The sequence below is a fragment of the Chroicocephalus ridibundus genome, chromosome 8 (genome assembly GCF_963924245.1).
Source record: "Chroicocephalus ridibundus chromosome 8, bChrRid1.1, whole genome shotgun sequence".
Lineage (NCBI taxonomy): Eukaryota > Metazoa > Chordata > Aves > Charadriiformes > Laridae > Chroicocephalus > Chroicocephalus ridibundus.
Genome location: NC_086291.1, coordinates 22597370 through 22616201, shown reverse-complemented (window position 1 = coordinate 22616201; position 18832 = coordinate 22597370). Strand labels below are relative to the sequence as shown.

The window sequence follows — 18832 nt, the reverse complement described above, 5'->3', positions numbered from 1 at the left end:
AAGGGCAAAGAGCTGCAAACAAGTATACTGGTAGGAAGTAGGGAGAGGAAATTAGTAAGAAATGCAAGTTCTTTGTACTAGATTGTTATTCTTCCATTGTAGAATTTTACAGAACAAAGTCTGATCATTAATGGTATGGTATCTTCATGAACCCTCCGATGTTCCAGTGGCTAGCATCAGTGGCTCCATAGTAACACACTGAATGCCAGAATTAAATGATAGGATGAATTACTATGGAGACACTGGTGGTAGCCAGTCAGGTACGTTGCAGTGTTCGTGAACATAGTGGCAAATTAGCAATTGGGCTGAATAGTGTCTTTGGGAGAAAAGGGCCTTTTATTTTGTTGATTTTATTTAAGCTTTTTGGTTTATTCTGCTGGGTTTTTTCAGAGGAATTTTTTATACTGATGTTTAAGATTAATTCAGTAATAGTTACATTTGTTTCATGCTGAATGTATAATTAGGTTTTAAGGATCAAATGTGGAGATGAAATTCTATTTTAAAATTATCAGGATTACTTTTCATAAGGAAGTTACACACCTGTGCTTTTCTTATAAATACCTAGTGAATAGTCTGGCCTCTGTCTTGTTTTCAAAACCCTTTCTACTATAAATGGAAATGTATTATATTCAGTTCAAGTTCAATCACATATGCTTGGCCAGCCCACAGAAATTAGAGTAGGGAAAGACCTAGCCAGTCTTCATCTTCCTTGAAGTTGGGCAGTATATTTTCTGGAATGTCATCAGGTCTAGTTTTCAATGGACCCAGCTATCAGGCTTTCAAATCTTCTCTTGGAAGATTGTTCTGCAACCCAATAAATCACTGTCTGACTTCTGCTGAAGAAATGCTCCCCGAAGGAACTCTGCTTCATTTACTTTGGACCTATCCCAAACTAATGGCTTACTTGAAGAAATGAAATGTTTGCCTTTAATGAAATGAACTTGGTAAAGTAAAGGTGCAAATGGCCCCCAAATATGTCGAGTTGAAGGCTTCAGGCATCCTTTCATGCCATGTTAATTTAGTGCCCTTTCAGGTGTTTGACTGATCAGAAAGACTAGTTTTCTGAAGAATACAGAAAGATAATTATTTTCATGTTTAATTTAATTTCGTGTTTAGTGTCATGTTTAGAACAGCAGTTAGCTAATTTAGCAAGTTTTAAAAATAGTGATCTTCCTAGCTCTCTTTTTCTTTGCATAGGTATATAGACTTTTTCTTTAAGCAATTAACATAATAAAGAACCTTAAGTGCCACCTTCTTCTTTTGATAGAGGCTGTATTTGGAAGTTGAAAATTTTGTTCAGATGTCATTTTATCTCCTTCCTTTTATCACTTTTATGAACAATATAAGGAGTATGTGGTAGAAGAGGCTATCTTTTAAATCTTTTAACTTTCCTTCTGGTCTAAGATTGACATCTACTGCCATTTATTTTTTTTGTGTATTACTGCATCTGATTTTTAAAACTCATTTTGCTTAGCATCCTTTGTTTTATTGCATTTTGTAAAGTGTTAGTGAGCCTAGAATGTTTCAAAGTCATCTTTGCTTCCTTAGCTAGCTAGATGATTTAGCATAATCTTTAGGCAACAGAAAAGTGGAGCTTATTACAGTTCTTTGGTTTAGGATTTAGATTGCTAGTTCCTTGTAATTTGGAAAGGTAAAGCAAAAATTGCTAAAATCTGCAGCTTGGGCTGGGGGGGGGGTAGGTTTTTTGAGTATGGATAGCAGAAGAATCTGTTTTCGAAGTAAGGCCATCTTCAGAATATTTAAGTAATTCCGCAGCTGAAATAGGCCTTGCATGCTGCTGATCTGCTTCTAAAATTAATCTGATGAAGAAAACAGTTCATCTCTTTAATTGGAATTGCATGATGATCTGGTAGTGTAATATAATCATTCTGGTAAAGAAAGCATGAGGTCATAGCGGAAAGATTTTGTCCCATCGAGAAACAGCAGGTTTTATTCTTTTCATTTTAAGAAAACAGTCATATGCAATATTCATTACAAGAATGGCTGTTCTGTAACTATTGGTGGTCTTACAAGAGAAGAAAGAAAATCAACAGAAAATTGCATCATGTTTGAAGTATGTGTTACCTGATGTCTCTTAGCTGAAATCCCTCACCAAGTTCCAGCTATTGTCCAAGCTGAAGATATAATTTTGAGTCAATCTTTCTGATATTCATGTGAAATCACTGGGAAAGTTAATGCAGTTGTATATATTTTACTATTACTATGAGCACTTGGTGAATCTCGTCTCTGTATCTGTAATCAAATAAAATCTCTCAGATCTGTCACCATCTCATTATCTAGCAGCAGTAGGATTTAGGTATACTTTCATAGACAGATCTCTGAGGATGACTGAAGTAAACTGCACAGCTGTGGTAGGTATATTTTGTACTTGGCTAAATTTGTACCCAAGGAAGTATCATCAGAATAATCCACAAGCCAAATGCCCCTTTAAATCCCATTCCAGCATCTTGATTCTCTGGCTGCATCCTGGCCAGTAATACCTTTCTTTTGGTATATAGCTAACAAAACAAATGATGCTCTGTTCAACTACACTCTTCATCTCTGTCATATTTTCTTTCATTCCCTGCTTTGATTTCTTGCTAGAGTTAGTAGTCTTGACTAAATTTAGAAAGTGGCAGAAGATACTTTTCCATTGGCATTAATTAATTTTGAAATTCTAGATGCTTTCTCCTATATTTTCAAGAATCTTCTTATTCTCTTTCCTTTGATCAGCAGTGAAACCATGACAGATTTCTGTGAACCCCCCAGCTTCTGTGAACTAGTAGCAAGGCCTGAGATAGCATGGGTTTTGCACTCAGAAATGTTAGCATCCAAAATGTGAAGGCACTTTTCTCAAGGTTTGTTGAGGCCTCAAAGTGAGTGGGTCATAACTCTGTCTCTGGTCATCTGATAAAGGTGACCTTGTAGTTCTGAAGCTCCAGAAAAAGAAGGGATATGTGGCACATATCCAGTCATGACTGTTAATGTCAGAGTAAATGTGAGTTGCCAGGTGAGAGCAGTGTGAGTTGCCAGTTCACAGCAGGTGACTAAAGCCCTGTTATTCACTCCATTAAATCTGTTCCTGGTATTTGTCAATTTAGTCCTTACTGAACTGGCCAGTCCTTCACCAGTACTGTTGTTTCATCTTAAAAATGGCAAATAGCCTTTATCATGCTGGAGTGGAGTAAATCATATTTCTGAAGTACATCTTTACAGCACTTAGGGGTGTAGAGATGCATTCCTCCATATGGACAGATTGTGCCTCAGGAAATACACCTGGAAGATTTCACATCTGTATTTCACTAGTTGCAACAGGACCTGTGCAGTACAGTACAAAACATATTCTCTCTGTTTATTGGCTGGTGTGAAAGACAAGGGTTGCTCATCTTTCAGAAAGAAACATCTGGAAAGGAAGGATTGCTAAGAAGGTGGTCTTTCTATGTGGGAAGTTTAGGGCTACTGCATATTCCCACTTGTCCCCCTTGTACCAATGGCACTACAGAGTACTGCCAATTAGAAACTATACCTGAATATGGTTTCAGCATGGTGGCCACATGTCCTAGCTTGTAGATTCAAGAATTCCCATAATACCACTCTGATACCATGGTCTTAAAAAGGAAGAAAAAAAAACGGTCCATGGAGAAGATCTTCACTTGCTTGGCAGTAATCTGATTCCAGCATGGAAACTGGCATTTTCCACTTCTGATCCATTCCTGTTCTTTTTGTCTGTGTGCCTGCATATCATTGCAACCCAAATGTACCACTGTGTCTGTGATAATATTTTGCATATGTCAAGAAAGTTTCATTTTCTTTAATAGAAATGAGTGCAGCACAATACCTAAAAGTAAAGTGTTTTCTGTGTGATTATGCATGATGCAATAGATCTCTCCACATACTCATGCTTTTTTGTATGAGTGTTTTCTAGTTCTCATTCATAAATGTCTGGCTTTCCAAACTATGCCTCTGGCAGATCTTAGCGTAAATATCAATTTATTCACCACTTTCTTTTTTAATACTAACATACTTGGCACAGATATTTTTCCTTTCTTTTTTTTTTTCCAGTCAACATTTCTGTTTAGTTTATGGCCTCTGAAGAACTTTTTGTAACCCGCTGTTGTAATTTTATTAGTTGCATAGTTGGCACAATTCAGCACAGCCATTCAGCTTATCTTGAAGGAAGCCATACTACTGAGATTTGAAAAACAGTTATAATAGTGAGAAACACAGAGTTATATTTTAATTTTTAATTGGTCAAAATGAATGCTGGAGTTCCAGTTTCAGAATAGGTCTGCAATGCTTACTAAAAGGGAATCTATGTGTCTGGAAGTTATTAAAACAAAGTCCTAGCATCATATTTAAATTTAAATCCAGCTAATGAAGCAGTAATTATCTCCAAAATGTTCCTCCACTTCTCCCTTAAGATATTGGATAATATTTAACATGGGTAGTGTCTATTGTTTTAGTACCAGTAAAAATTACATAGCAGAGCGTTTGATTCATGTTGTTCGGCTGAGGAAGCATTTAAAAGTATGTAATGGGTTGTCACTGGTAGGGCGGAATGACTGAATTTGAAGAGGTGTATTCCACTAAAGTGTTTTTTGGGGTTTTTTTGTAGATCAACCTAGTTTGCATAGACTTCTTGACAGAAGATATGCAAATTGGATTTTATGCGTTTGCACACATTTTTATAATTTCCAAATAAATACAGCAATCTCAATGTTGTTCTGTAACTATTTCAAAACGGCTGTTGTTATCCATGGGGTTATTTCTTTTCTTTACTTCTTTTATGTGGCTGCCTGTGGTCTCCTGGAAACTCGTCACTGTGTTTTCTTTTCTGGATGTCAGTGGCATACTTCATTAGAAACAAGTTGTATTGAGTTGCATTTCCAGAACTGCACAATCCAGAAAACATGTTTTTATACATTTGCACGTCTGTAAAAATGTATCATCACTGCCCATGAGACCCTCGGACAATACCATTTACAAGTCAAAGATGTTTCATTGACTTCACTGGGATTAGGACTGAATCTTAATTTACTGAACAGGGAGAGAATAACCACGTATTACTCACCAGGTTTAAGTCTAAAATGCTGCTGGTTTTGAAAAGTATAAATAGAATCAACTTATTTCTGTAATGCCAATGATATTACTGATGAAATCAAAGCCTTGCTTACTTTATATATATATATATAAATATATATATATATATATATAAAAGAGGCAGATACAAAGTGCCAATATACTTTACAGAGAGGATATTTCCTGCTAAGATGATACATGTTTTGTTATTTAAGTGCAGTTTGAAGTTCTCTTATTAATGTGCAATATGGTTTTGGACAATTACCAGAAGTATGTTACACTCTTTCTATATGTTTATCAAATCTCAAGAGTAATCAAGTTATATGTGCATGGGTGTAGAAATAATCAAAAGGACAATCAAACAAAAAGCATCTGACTTCTTCAAAAATCTGTATCTTCTTTTTAAGAAAAGCTATTGGTCATAGTAGGACTCTGAGGAGTCACAGGAGTGAAGTAACAGGAACTTTTAACATGGACTTTTAAGTGATTAAGGCCTTTCAGTGTTAGTCTCATACTTCCTGAGGAAATCAACTTCTCCATATTTTCTGTGCATTAAAATCATAAGTACAAGAATCATATCAAAAGGTTTTGCCAGAGAAAACAGTTAAACCAGTAATTTGGTCACATGGTAGAATATATTTTGGAATATGGAGATCTGTTTTAATCTCATTTATAATTTCTTCTAAAATGTCAGTTTCCTTCTGATGCTGATAATATTTGTGACTTCTATGAATCGTCAGAATAATTTGAAGTGTAATGTACTAATCCTCTCAGGAATCTAATGAAAAAAACAGATATTGACTTAATTTTACAGACAATGATGCTGACTTGTAACAGGAGAGAGGAGATTCCAGAAGTGGCTAGCTCACATGAGGCACATTTAGAGTATTTCTTCCTCAACAAAGGAAAGCAGACACTTGGCCAGATTGTGGCCGCAATTCCAGCATCCTTTGGCTCCCTGGGGACGTAAAGAGAATTGGTAGCAGCCATGAGACTGCTTTAATTTACAGGACAAACCAGTTCCTGTAGCTTCAAGCATGATAGGAGTGGTTAGATAGTTTAAAGCCTCCCTTTCTTCTCAGCTGTGATGAGTAGTACTTGGTGCACGTAATACCCAGACCAGTATCTTCATGGCACAGCCAAGATTACAGCTGAGGAGTTCCTGGCTCCCTAGATCATGTTCACAACATTACACAAGCCAGTTCTAAACCCATTGTCGCTTGTAAAAGTTTTGTGGGCCAAATCTTCATTTGATACTAGTTATTATAGATACAGAGCTATGGAGCAATTTACAGCAGCTGAGGATCTGACCTTTAAATGAAATTATGCTAGTGAAGCATTTGCCTAAGCAATATGTACCATGGAGCTGCCCTGGTTTTGAGAACTCTCCATCAAACAAGAGGAGGATAGCCACGGTTATTTGTGAGTTGTGTGCTGTTTCTTCTATCTGAAATTATTTACCCTTTCATGTCAGATATTGGCATCTCTCTGGTCTTATGGTCACCTGAAAAAACACACAGGTAAAAGAGTATAGGTAAAATGAGGCGTTATTTGCAATTTGAAGATTAAATTAGTGTATTATGTCACAAAGGTCAGTTGGTGCTACCAGTAATCCAAATTATAGCTGATTCTTCTGTGCAGTCCAATAAAAGAGAGTTTTTTCCTGGCACTGTTACTGGCTTTTTTATTACTTTTCTATTGTGCTTTGAAATAAATAAGAAATAGTATTTTTTTCCCCAAATGAATAACTGTATTGAATTGTTCATACTACCTTAATTTTCTTAAGCTTTACTGCTAAGTAAAGGTTAAGATGCTTTCCAGTATTGCTAATCTAGTTTGCTACCACTAACATGGGAATGCCTGATATTTTTCCATTTGCAATGTAGTACGCACCAGAAGATTTTATCGAATATGACTATGAGTATGGGGATGCAGATTATAAAGAAACTGATTCTGTAACAGAGGGACCCCCACTGTTTGAAGAGACAGTAGCACAAACAGAGGTAACAATCTGATCTGTTTGTTGTGTGGTGTCCAGCTGTCCCCTACCATATGGTTTGTCAATTTGTGTCTTCTGTATATAAGCTAAATGTTTTTCTTTCACTCATTTCTTTACTCTGTAGCTGTAACACTTGCTTTCAGTTAGAGATGGAAGGTCTCATGGCTGACAGCATTCATCTCACATTTGGTTACCCTTCTTTCATTCATGCTGTCTCAATTTTCTTTTATTTATGTTTTCCCATTCCATCTTTCATAACGTTTGCAGAAAAAGAAAGCCATGGTCAAAAAGAAGAAGAGGACAGTGGCCACTAGCTCAAAGGACAAACCCCAAAAGGCCACAACAAAAAAATCTGAAAAATATGCATCCAAGAAGAAGAAAAGTTATCAAGCAGCAGCAAAAGGCAAACTAGGGGTAAAGGTAGCCAAGAAAAAATCAAGATCTTTCCCAGGCCAAGACTGGAAGATCTCTGATAATAAGAAAAAAATACACCTAACCCCACTAGATGAAAACGTCTGGCTAATACCATAACCTGAATAAAAGTGATACTCTTGAATTTTTCTTACAGGATTTCTTTTAATATTGTACCTTTTCTTTAATACTAGGCAAATGTTGTTGATGGATTTCAAGAGTATAGCATAGCTGAAAATGACTATGGGCCCCAGACAGAAGCTCCCTCCAGAACTACTGAAGCCAATGAGGTAATAAGGACTCTTGAGAAAATACTAGGCAAAAACACTTGCCCACCAGGTGTCAATGATTCAAAAAACACAAACACATTTTAAAAGGATGAATGTTCGTCTGTGTAAATATACATATCTATACATAACAGCAATTAATGCAATTTTATGCTTTCTCAGCCAATATCAGAACCTACTATTTTCCCATCAATTCCGTAGAGGTCTGCTGAATCTTTAGACTGAAGAGTTCACAATTCTGGAAATCATTCAGTGATATATGCTGTGGGAATGCGGGGTTGTTGCATTCACTGTGGATGTGAATGGAGCGGTGTCTATTATAAACTAGGTTAGATACTAGAAATAGTCCTCCTAATTTAAGAGGAAGTGAAGTCTCTAATTTTTCGTGCAACCTTTAAGATGCGGCATAAAATGAGCCTAACACAAGCAAAGAACGGCTGCAACCATAGCAGCATATTGAAGATGAGTCAGAAGCCATCATTTCCTTTTAGTAGTTCTTCAGCTAAAAAAACCAAATTATTTGCTTTTCACTGAGGTTCTATGAAACATTGTATTTTGAACTGTCAAAAAAGGAGAAAATTATTATTTTGACTTGTGTTAGAAACCACATTTTTGGAAAGCTACAATGACAAGCCTAAACATTATTATGTTAAGTTTACTACACCTGAAGCCAGTGTTGATTAATATGTCTGCATATTAATTAATGCTAGTTTTAGAAAATGATGGCTAATTACAAGAAATATTGTTTTCATTTTTATTCCACATTTTCCTTTCAAAATGAAGATATGTTGCTTAAAAGATGTACAAAACTGCCTCCCTTCCCCCCCTCAAATATTTGAAAAGAGGAAAAAGAGTCTTCTTTTTTTCGTGTGTTTTCCTCCTGTGTATTTTGGAAGGTGAAGGTGAATTAAGACATATTTTACTCATTCTATTGTAAGCTGTTCTTGTGTTAAATTTCATGTTTACTTCTCACAAGTTGGTCAACAGAGGCATATTTCAGTAGTACTGTTTCTTGGGCATTTATAGGCCAATTGTACAATAGTACAGTCATTATGAGGTAGATCCAAAGTGCTAAATACTTTCCTTAGTGAGAGCAGTTCTGCATAAAGGTAGAATTTGGCTTAGAAGTGGTTCAGATCCACATTTACTCTAGCTGTAAGGCAAAAGTCATAGTCGTGCAGCTAATGGAATTAGGCAACTGATAAATCAGAATTTGTCCTTTTATTTTCATTGCAATATATTTCAATATCATGGTTAGATCAAGATATTTTTAATTACTCTGGATGTTAATTAGCATCTTAATATATTTTTTAAGATCGTACTAATTCATCTTGTCTGAACATCTAGAATATATGTCTCATATTAGCAATATCTGAACTTTGATTTCTTTCAAAATTATCCTTTCAAGAGACCTCTGTAAAAGAATAAAGAAATCCTCTTTTTTTTTCATAAATGGTTTTGTACATCTCAAATATAGCATTCTTTTAAACTGCTTTGGTGCTTGAAAGTTGGTTGCTTGGTTTGACAGTTTACATACTTGAAAATGAAAGCTTAGATTTCAGAAATGTTAAAATTAATCGGAGTCTTGCAGGTGGAATTTGACTCAGCCAAAAAATACATAATTTACCATGACAGACGTGAACCATGACTTTTCGAGTGATGAATAAACTGCAAAATCATTAACAAGAGGAAAGAAATTGAAACATTTGTCTCAGCAGTGGTATTTATAGACACAAAATAATAAAGAAGGCTGGGCTTAACTAAAGCAATTCCTTCACTTCCTTTACACTGTGACTGTAAAAAGGTCTGAATTTATTCACTGTTCGTTGTGCTTTATATGTTCATTCATGAATGCTTGTAAATGTGAAACCAAGCAGGGAAATTTAGCTATATTTGGCACTAAAGTAACATTAAGCAAGCAGTACCCATAGTGTACTGACTGTATTGAATTCAATGGTTTTGGAAATAATAAAAAAATGCATATGAAAGCATTACTTCTTTGTACTACTTATACAAAGATCTTTTAATTACTCTGAAAGGCTGGACTTCCATTCTTTCAGACTCTAATTAAAAGACAATATGCTATAGTTCTACTGTTCTTTCTTCTTTTGACAAGTCATCATGGTGAATCAGCATATGCTTACATTGCTTTACTAACAATAACTCACGTATTCCTCCTATTCCCAAATCTTTGCTACTGATATGAATAGCAAAATCCTGTTGAAGAAGTATTTGCTGAAGAATACATAACTGGAGAGGATTATGATAAAAAAGCTGAGGAAACTGAATATGGAAACAGAGGAGTAGACCTCAGTGAATCTGATCTGCTGGTAGATGGAGATTTAGGCGAATATGATTTTTATGAATATAAAGAATATGAAGAGAAACCAACTGATTCCACTAATGAGGAGTTTGGTCCAGGTGTTCCTGCAGAGACCGATATCACAGAAACAAGCGTAAGTTGATTGAAGGCATAATGCAGATTAATTTAATTTAGTGATTCTTTTATAGTTTTACAGTCTCAGAACTGTACAGAGCTTGATCCAGAGCTCCTTGTACATATTAGATATATTCTCACTTTTGACAGGCTTTGGATCAAGCCCATCTTCTTGTTTTAGTAATCCTGAACTCTTTTTTTTTATTAAATGCAGGGGTTTTGTCTGTTTTGGTGAAGGGAGCAAGGGAGGGTTGAAGATGGGAGGGAAAGTAAAGAAGAGGTGGAATTCCAAGAAATAAATGATAAAATGAACAATTTTAAAAATCTTTCTAAACTAGAGCTAAAGCTGGAAAGAATGTAAGTTCCAATGCAGGTGAAAGTACTGTAATTAATATTTTTATGTGATTACCCTAAGAAGTTGAAATGCATATAAGTGTCTAGAATCCTATGTCTTCTGCTACTTTCCAAGGAGAAAATTCATGAGTGGAAGGTGAAGGTCTGAACCCTTTCATGAAAATAAGCTTAGTCAATGGTGACAGGTTTATGACCTTGCAGGAGTGATAGGATGACATGGTGGATCTTGTGAATCATGCTTTTTTGTGTGTGTTTTATAGCTCTCTCTTTCCCTCTGACTTAATCACAGGCTTAACAGCAAGGCTTTAATTTTCCTTTAGTTGTGCCAAGATCCTCGTTTACTAGTTTACCGAACTGTTGAAGCTGCAAAGAAACTAATATGACTAAGACTGGAAGGAAAATTAATTCCCAATTGGATTTTTAATTGATAAGGCCCTGAATATAGTAGGAAAGGAGAATTTTTTTGCAGTATTTGCTCAGTCTTATCTTTATTTTCCCCTCACAAACTCCAAACTTCAGTTTCCAAAGAATCCAAGAAATAACAGCAAATGCTGTGAGGTTGCTTTTTTCTGCCAACCTTGAAACCAATACTTCTGTATTTCGTTTATCACTCCTTTCTAAACCCTGTTGGGGTCATTGTGTTTTTTAATGATCCTTATCTATGCAATGTGATACAAGCTTACTTTTTTCCTTCTAGCACAGATGGGGACACTGTGGCAGAATGACACAGAAAAGGTCAGATTATCTGCAAAGCAAAGAGCCCATAAGGCACCATTTGTGCCTGCATTAAGCAAAAGACTGTGTAGACTCTATCCCCTGGTGTAAATTTCAAATTAAAATGCCTTGCTACAAAACCGAAGGAGTCAGGAAGCTTGAATTAGAATCCAGGCTCTGATCTGTGCCAACTTTATTACAGCTCTCATCTGCTGAACCAGATATATATCGTATAATTTTCCTTTGACGTATGGATTTATTTGGAACAAGTGAAGTTCTACCTTTGATAAAAAAAGGCAAAATGAAAAGCACTCGGTACCTGAAAACTTTCCAAAAAGGGGCAATATTTCCAAAGATTCCAACCAATTTTTATTAATATAATAAAATGTATTTATCTGTACCTCTTGCTAGGTTTTTAAGAACTATTGCATCATTACTAGTGAGATCTGTGCGTTTATAAATCAATACAAAATGCACAAGCCATGAATCTATATCTCTGTTTTTCCTTTCCAAAATATTTCATATTGAAATACTGTAACATTATCCTTAACATTTTCAAATCCCCAACTATTTTAGTGTGAACATGGAATCACTCTACTGAAATATTAAAAAAAAGCATTTCGAATTTTCATCTAAACAGAGCTGAATTTAATTTCTAGTTTGCAGTCAAGAGAAAAATTCTGAAGAAAAATACATATCTCCTGGTTTGAAAAAAAAAATTAGTTGTTTTTTTTTTTTTTTTAAATTGAGTGTGTTCTGCCATTAGCATTTGTTATTGACCTGTTCTTTTAGGTACTTCTGTTATCTTAATCCTGAACCCAAAACGTCCCATAGAGCTGATCATAAAAGAATTTTGCAGTTGATGCTAGTTCATGTAGTTAAGAGGCATAACTGCCTACCCAAGAAATATTATTTAATGTTTACAATACTACTTAACTCCTTTCCCATTTATGCCATGAAGTCACAGACTCTTCTCAGACTACTTTACATGTTGTGTATGTCTAATGAATGAAATTAGGAGCTTGAAGGGTACTGTCCATATGGGACCAAGGGATCTTTCTTTAGGCTTGCTTTTTAATTGCCAAGAATATGTCCATTCAAATAAGAAAAGAAACAACATTGTGACTTCCACACAGAAGTTGTAGATTCTTAGTCCAAAGTCCTAATGTATACCATGGGATGCAAACTATTATATCTCATCAGAAAACTACAAATGGACAATATCCAATAATTTGAAAAGTATGCATGCAGTTTTTGCATTTTCCATTTCTCATGTATTAAATATTTTTGATTGATATGGTTTGTGCCTGTGATGTGTTTTTCTCAGCACAGGTCAGTTCCAGCTTTAGCTTGCAGTTATAGGTTGCTGCAGTTCTTTATTGTACCAGGTCCTTATACTTTCTACTTATTTTCATTTTGGGGGCTGTTTTTACTGGCCAGGTGACTGGACATGGGGCTTACGGAGAAAAAGGCCAAAAGGGAGAACCAGCTGTGATTGAACCCGTAAGTACAGATGTGGGTGAGTTTTTCTTTAGCACTATATAACAGATGTACACTGTTGATACATCATTATCAAACCATGTTGTTCATGATAACCTTATCCGTGATCTCTGAGACAATCACCTGCAGCGTGGACAGTGTAAAGGTGGTAACAGACACGAGCCTGTTCAGCCTTCTCTTTCGGTTACAGAAAGGACTGACCACATGTTCCTTTAAACAAGGAGAATCTTCTTGTGCAGAGGAAAACAGAGTACAGATATGCTCTTCATGGCCACTCGGTAACTACAGCTTGGACAGACAGCTTAGGCACAGATAACAGTGTAACCACAGGTTTCAACAAGGGCAAGGAAATCCCTCTGAGAAGTTAAATAAATGCTTGTACGTTTAAGCTGGTGCAAAAATTTACTTAAATACTTTCTTCGAAGGTTACAACTCGGTCATAAGCACAATAACGGATCAGTAGCTTACAGAATTTTTCTCATCTTTAAATAGTAGTATAGTAACTAAGTGGCTTTTACAGTAGGAAAAAGTTATCATGTAGCATCATGCTTGACAATTAGAAACTAAAATGTAACTGAATTTAAAAAAAGAAATAGATTACACAAAAATAATAATTTTATAACATCTAGCAGGCGTCGAATGCCAGTTGTGGTTTACTCGTCTAGAATTTTCAAGCGCTGCTTTCAAGTATGTATTTGATCCAAATAGAATTAAAGTTTAATCTTGTTTTTATTTCATAGAAAATTAACTTCAGAAATATCAAGGGAAGAAATTAGCTTACGTCAAAGCCTGATAAAATATTATGATGTGTCATTGTTTCCTGAATATCAAAGGTCTGGATTCTGTGATCCAAGAGCTCCCTTTTAATTCTATATTCCTATCCCAGAATTAGCATTTGGTTAAGTAACTGATCACCAAAGTTAAAGGACTACAAAAACGAACAAGTTAGAAGTCAAGATTGTGACCTTTCAGTCATGATCTGTGAAGAAGCTCAGCGTGTGTTAGGTCATAAAATGCATGTCTTTTCTAAACCATTGCAAGATACATTTAGTTTACACCCATAATACTGAAGAGGTATCCACTGCCAATCTCCAACATTGTTGGAGTTCACTACAGCTAGCTTCAAGCTTGTTTGTCCAGTCCTCCTTCCTGTGGAAAGCCAAGTGCAAGTGAGGATCATGTATTTATAGGTCTTACCATGACCTGGAATTTGGACTAGTGTCTTCACTCAATAAAAAAAAAAAAATAGGAGGTGCTATAAGACCCACAACATAGAAATAGCCAGAGCTATTCACACCAAATTCTTTAATGGCATAAAAAAAAAATAAAATATTTTGAATCAAGTACTATGAAAACTTTCAAACCTAGAAGTCTTTCTCACTTTTAAAGCCACACAGCAATTCAGATTCCAATTCTAGTAACTGTGGAGAAAGGATCCCCAGAAAAGTTTATCAAAACACTAGAAAATATTAACTTCAGTAGGTGAGCTAAAAAGATGTTTTATATTTTTCTCCAAGACACAACAAATTTAGTATCTTTTTCCATCCCCCCTTAGGGTATGCTCATTGAAGGACCACCAGGACCAAGAGGACCTGCTGTAAGTAGATTAGTCACAATTTCTTTTTATTGCCTTTAATTTATCCACTGTGCTTTGGTATTCATGAGTTAGTATAATTAATATTGGCTTTATCATAGTTCTCAAATGGTATATTGGACTTAGCGTGTTTAGAAGGGAGTAAAAAAGGGTCATCTCCAGCATTTTCAGTGACAGCATGCTACAAGCTGAGTGCACATGAAGATCAGACTTTTGAATGTTGACTATAAAACTTTGTAAGAAAAAAAAAGTATGGCACCTGATAAATTATTTTATCCAAATATGTGTTCAACATAATGTTCCAGAGCAAAAATAGTTCAAAAATGCTGCAAGCTGTCATTCAGCATAATGTCATTCATTTTCCATAGGGTCTTACAGGTCCCCCAGGTCTACAAGGTCCTGTCGGTCCTCCAGGTGACCCTGGTGAAAGGGTAAGTCAACATCTAGATTATCCTGGGTATTCACGGTACGTCTTGCACTAATTGCTCCAAGAGTAAGTAAGTAGGTTAGATCCTGATCTGAAATATATACACATAGGTTGAGAAACTTCAGTGGAACTGAGGCTGATTTACTCAGCTGAGAAAATCAACTGAGAATCTGGACCAATATTTCCTTAGTGGTATAAATATGTACTGTAACTACTGCAAAAAAAATTATTTACTATTTGTCTATATTTCTCTGTTTTGATGTGAATTATTTTAAAATATAATAAAGCAATAGGTACAAACATTTCATATGGATTTGAATGAGTTTTAAAAAAATCAGTATGACCTCAGCTATAACACGTATAGATACAGGAAAAAAAAGCTCTACAGAATCAACATGGAAATATTGAAAGTGGTGGATAATATCTAGACAATCTAGGCAGAATTGGCCATACTAAATAACATACTGCATGAGAAGCCTATCCAGTCATGATTATAATTGAAATTTAAGCTGTTATTTTAGTCTGACATGTTCTTACAAGCCTTTTCTTACTGCCACAACTAACTCAATTTTGAAACAGCCTAAATATATTTATTTGAGGAAAATATGTTACAAAAAAATTTTCCAGAGTTTTATGAGTGATTTTTTACCAATTAGCCTAGCATGTTCAAACTGTATTTGTGAATAGAAAATGTTGAGAAGATGCTGTTGCTTCACGAAATAATGACATAATGTTAAAATCCCAAGAATGCTTCACCTTAATAGTAAGTCAGCATCCACACTTCTTTCATATTTGTTACCTGTAGATTAACTAAACAACATATTTTGGAATTTAAACTTATAAAATGGGAATTTTAACACATTGTAATGCAACAACTACTAATAATAGTTTTTTAACTAACTGCTTACTGAATTAATCATAAGGCAATTCTTGACTAACACATCATGTACCTGTCATGGAACAGAATTCACATTTTATATAAAAAAGTACACATTACATAAAAAAAAATAATTGTAGAAAAAAGAGCAATACAGATACAATAGCAGATTCTGCTGTCAGATTCCGTCCTAATGAAATAACATGCCTTACTTTAAATTTTAAACATATGTGGACAGGTTTGTTGTTTTATGTAAACAACAACCAGTGTATACAAATAAAGGCTCTAACTCTTGCTATAACTATTCTGACTGCTTTTCACCTTAGGTAAAAAATTTAGAAAAGTAACATTCTGAGGAAATTACCATTCAAGAAAGGCACATTGCTTAATTTTAAGAAGCCCGCATTAATACCTAGAATAATTGAGAATGTTGTTTAAGCATGGAACTACTGAAGAATTAGGTGAGAAATCCATGACTTTTTGTAGTTGCCTATGGTGCTTCAGCTTTTGTATTAAATTATTACATCATTCTAATCCTAATAATGTGTATAAGACAATTGAGAAATGAATGAACATACACTCCTGGAGAAGACCACAAGTGGTCCCACTTTTACTTACTCTAGAGATGAATTTTGCTCATATAAAATGGTGCAATGGAAGAAGAAAGTGAAAACTAATCTAATCTTCAGTTTCATCTTCAGTAATCTAATCTTCATCTTTGGTAACCTAATCTTCATTTTCTGATCTAATCTTTCATTTCTAATCTTCACAAAGACACATAATCATATGGCATAAAGTCACTGCAGGTCACAGTGAAGGTTCTTTGGGTGCTTTGCAAGTGCATTTAATTATTTTTCTATTTTTTAACCTTAACTCAAAATTGCCTGGATATATAATGGTTCTTTTAACAATTACAACATTATATTCAATATTTTATATCTGAATTAGTAATAATTCTCAATTTAAGATTTATCTGTAGTGTGTTATTAGCATGGAATTATTTTTTTATGCTTCAGGCTTTTTTCGAAAAAGAGCTCAAACAGACTTAGTAACAGGCTACTGATCTTAATCCCTGAAGAGGGGAAAAAACATCAAAATTTTTCAGATCACTTTTCCCATTGTTTTGTTCAACTCCTGAGCAGCAGAAGGAACCAGTTAAGACAGTTTGATGTTTGTTGGTCTGTCATTGCAACCCTGCAGAGAGTCGTTCTGGTGAATGAGTACTTTGTTTCACAGATATGCAGCAGGCAAATGAGCACTCCTGATTCAGGTCCTTCCTGCCCTTGACAGCTTCAGCTATTAAAAGTGCAGCATGTAAATTGCTGTGAGGAAAGGTGCAATTATAAATCTAACTGTTGTCACAACAGCAATATTTATTTATGCAGCATGTTGGATCAATAATCATGAGCGTTATGTACACACATTGGTACCTTTCTTCAACTCCATCTTAACACAAAAAGTTTAGCTCTTTTTAAACTGTCAGGGAGAATTAGATTTTATAAAAAATAGACTTCAAGTCGTAGCTGCAGGACTTACGTAGCCTTTGAAAATTAAAGCTACTCAAAAGGTGTAAAGAGAATCATCAGTGTTAGTTCTCTATATCAAATAAAGAAAACACTGGAACACAATGCAAATCTCAGCTCAACCCAATCTATAAAATCTTTAGCAGAGCCTCCATAATTAGGTACTCCATACTCCATTTTTTAATATAATTTATAAGTAAAATAATTAAAAATAATAGCTTTCTTCCCTATTGCTGAATGTCTTCCCCAAATTCAGTTATTTACCTCACTAATAATGAATAACATTCCCAAACTATTTGCAAAGAGACTATTAATCCATGAAGTGCGTCATTATGAATACAAGTGTAAGTGTGTAAGAGTGACTCAAAAGGTTTACCTTATGTAATTATCTTTTTGTTCTCATCCCTTTTTCTGTTATCCCTTTTAGGGTCCACCTGGTCGCCCCGGTCTTCCTGGTGCTGATGGTTTAGCAGGTCCCCCAGGTACCATGTTAATGTTGCCGGTAAGTTGTATTATGATTACAGGGTAGCCAGCCTCCAAAAAGAGGAAGTGTGTTTCAAGAAATGTATAGGTGTTTTCTTTTTTCATCTGATTTTGTCTTTGGAATGAGAGATGATACAGTTTCTTGTATGGTGTAAGCATTTCAAGATCATATGGTACTACCTTTTTTACCCTCAAAGAAAGCATTTGCTTTAGCTCCTGCATGGCTGCCAGATTGGAACCTACATGAATGTATTAGACTCACTGAAATCCTCCTTATATTTCAACAGTACCTATTATTTGCTACTATATGTCCTAAACAAGGAGTTTGCTGTTGCACAAAGGGCATGTACTCCCAGCAGGCGTGTGTGCTTTCAAGTCTCCTTGACATGGAGAATTTTAAGCATTCCGTGCTTAAAATTGGACTTCAGTGTCCTCTTTGAAGAGTCAGTGCATCCTTTGAATAGAAATACATGCACATAGCCAGCTCTGCTCCCACTGGAGTCAAAGCAAAACACCATCTGTTTTAGCAGGTGGAGGAACAAGGCCAAAACTGTTAAAGTATCTTGCAGCTTTGCAGTATGAAAAGTACTATATGCATGGAATTCATTATTCCTAAGTGTATGTGTGTACCTGAAAGCTCTGATGAGTACCAGTTCCCAGAGAATTGATAAACCAACTATAAATGAAGGGACAGTATTTTTGGTAAGTAAAGCAAAGCAAACAAGAAGTCTCGAAGCTCTAGTTGCCGCAGTTCTGATACAGGAGGCAGGACTACATCAGTATCAATGAGGAAAGGATGATTTTGTAAAGTTTATTTTCTATTTTTGAAAAAATCAATGGAAGTTTATTAAAATATGCTAATGTTTTTGACCTCTTGCTTGCACCAAGTTCTGTTACACAGCTGGCTGTGTAACAGAAATATTTGTTTACCAATAATTAGTTGATGGAAAAATGCCACTACTCTACAGGGGAATTATTCCCAAGTCATTCTTCCATCTATTATTGCTGTATCAGTTTGCTCCATTAAACGTAGTAAGTGTGGACTAAGAGTTAACTATCAGCAACTTTGGAAAATCTCAGTAGCTTTAATTTTAGATGTTAATGAGTCTCAACTCAAGTGATTTACCAAGTCAAACCAGAAGTTTCT

At 35.2% G+C, this 18832-nt stretch overlaps 1 protein-coding gene across 4 annotated transcripts in view; it reads left to right on the top strand.

Annotated features, from left to right (window-relative positions):
• The window catches only part of COL11A1 (collagen type XI alpha 1 chain), a 159762-nt gene that overhangs the window by 43678 nt on the left and 97252 nt on the right, over window positions 1–18832 (top strand). The window contains exons 6-13 of one of the 4 annotated variants that reach the window (XM_063344361.1): window positions 6966–7082; window positions 7346–7492; window positions 7684–7779; window positions 9987–10232; window positions 12722–12784; window positions 14337–14378; window positions 14744–14806; window positions 17630–17704. In XM_063344361.1, the coding sequence (XP_063200431.1) occupies window positions 6966–7082; window positions 7346–7492; window positions 7684–7779; window positions 9987–10232; window positions 12722–12784; window positions 14337–14378; window positions 14744–14806; window positions 17630–17704 (849 nt within the window). The remainder of the gene's footprint in view (window positions 1–6965; window positions 7083–7345; window positions 7493–7683; window positions 7780–9986; window positions 10233–12721; window positions 12785–14336; window positions 14379–14743; window positions 14807–17629; window positions 17705–18832) is intronic. The other 3 variants (XM_063344362.1, XM_063344363.1, XM_063344364.1) reach the window with 3 other exon arrangements.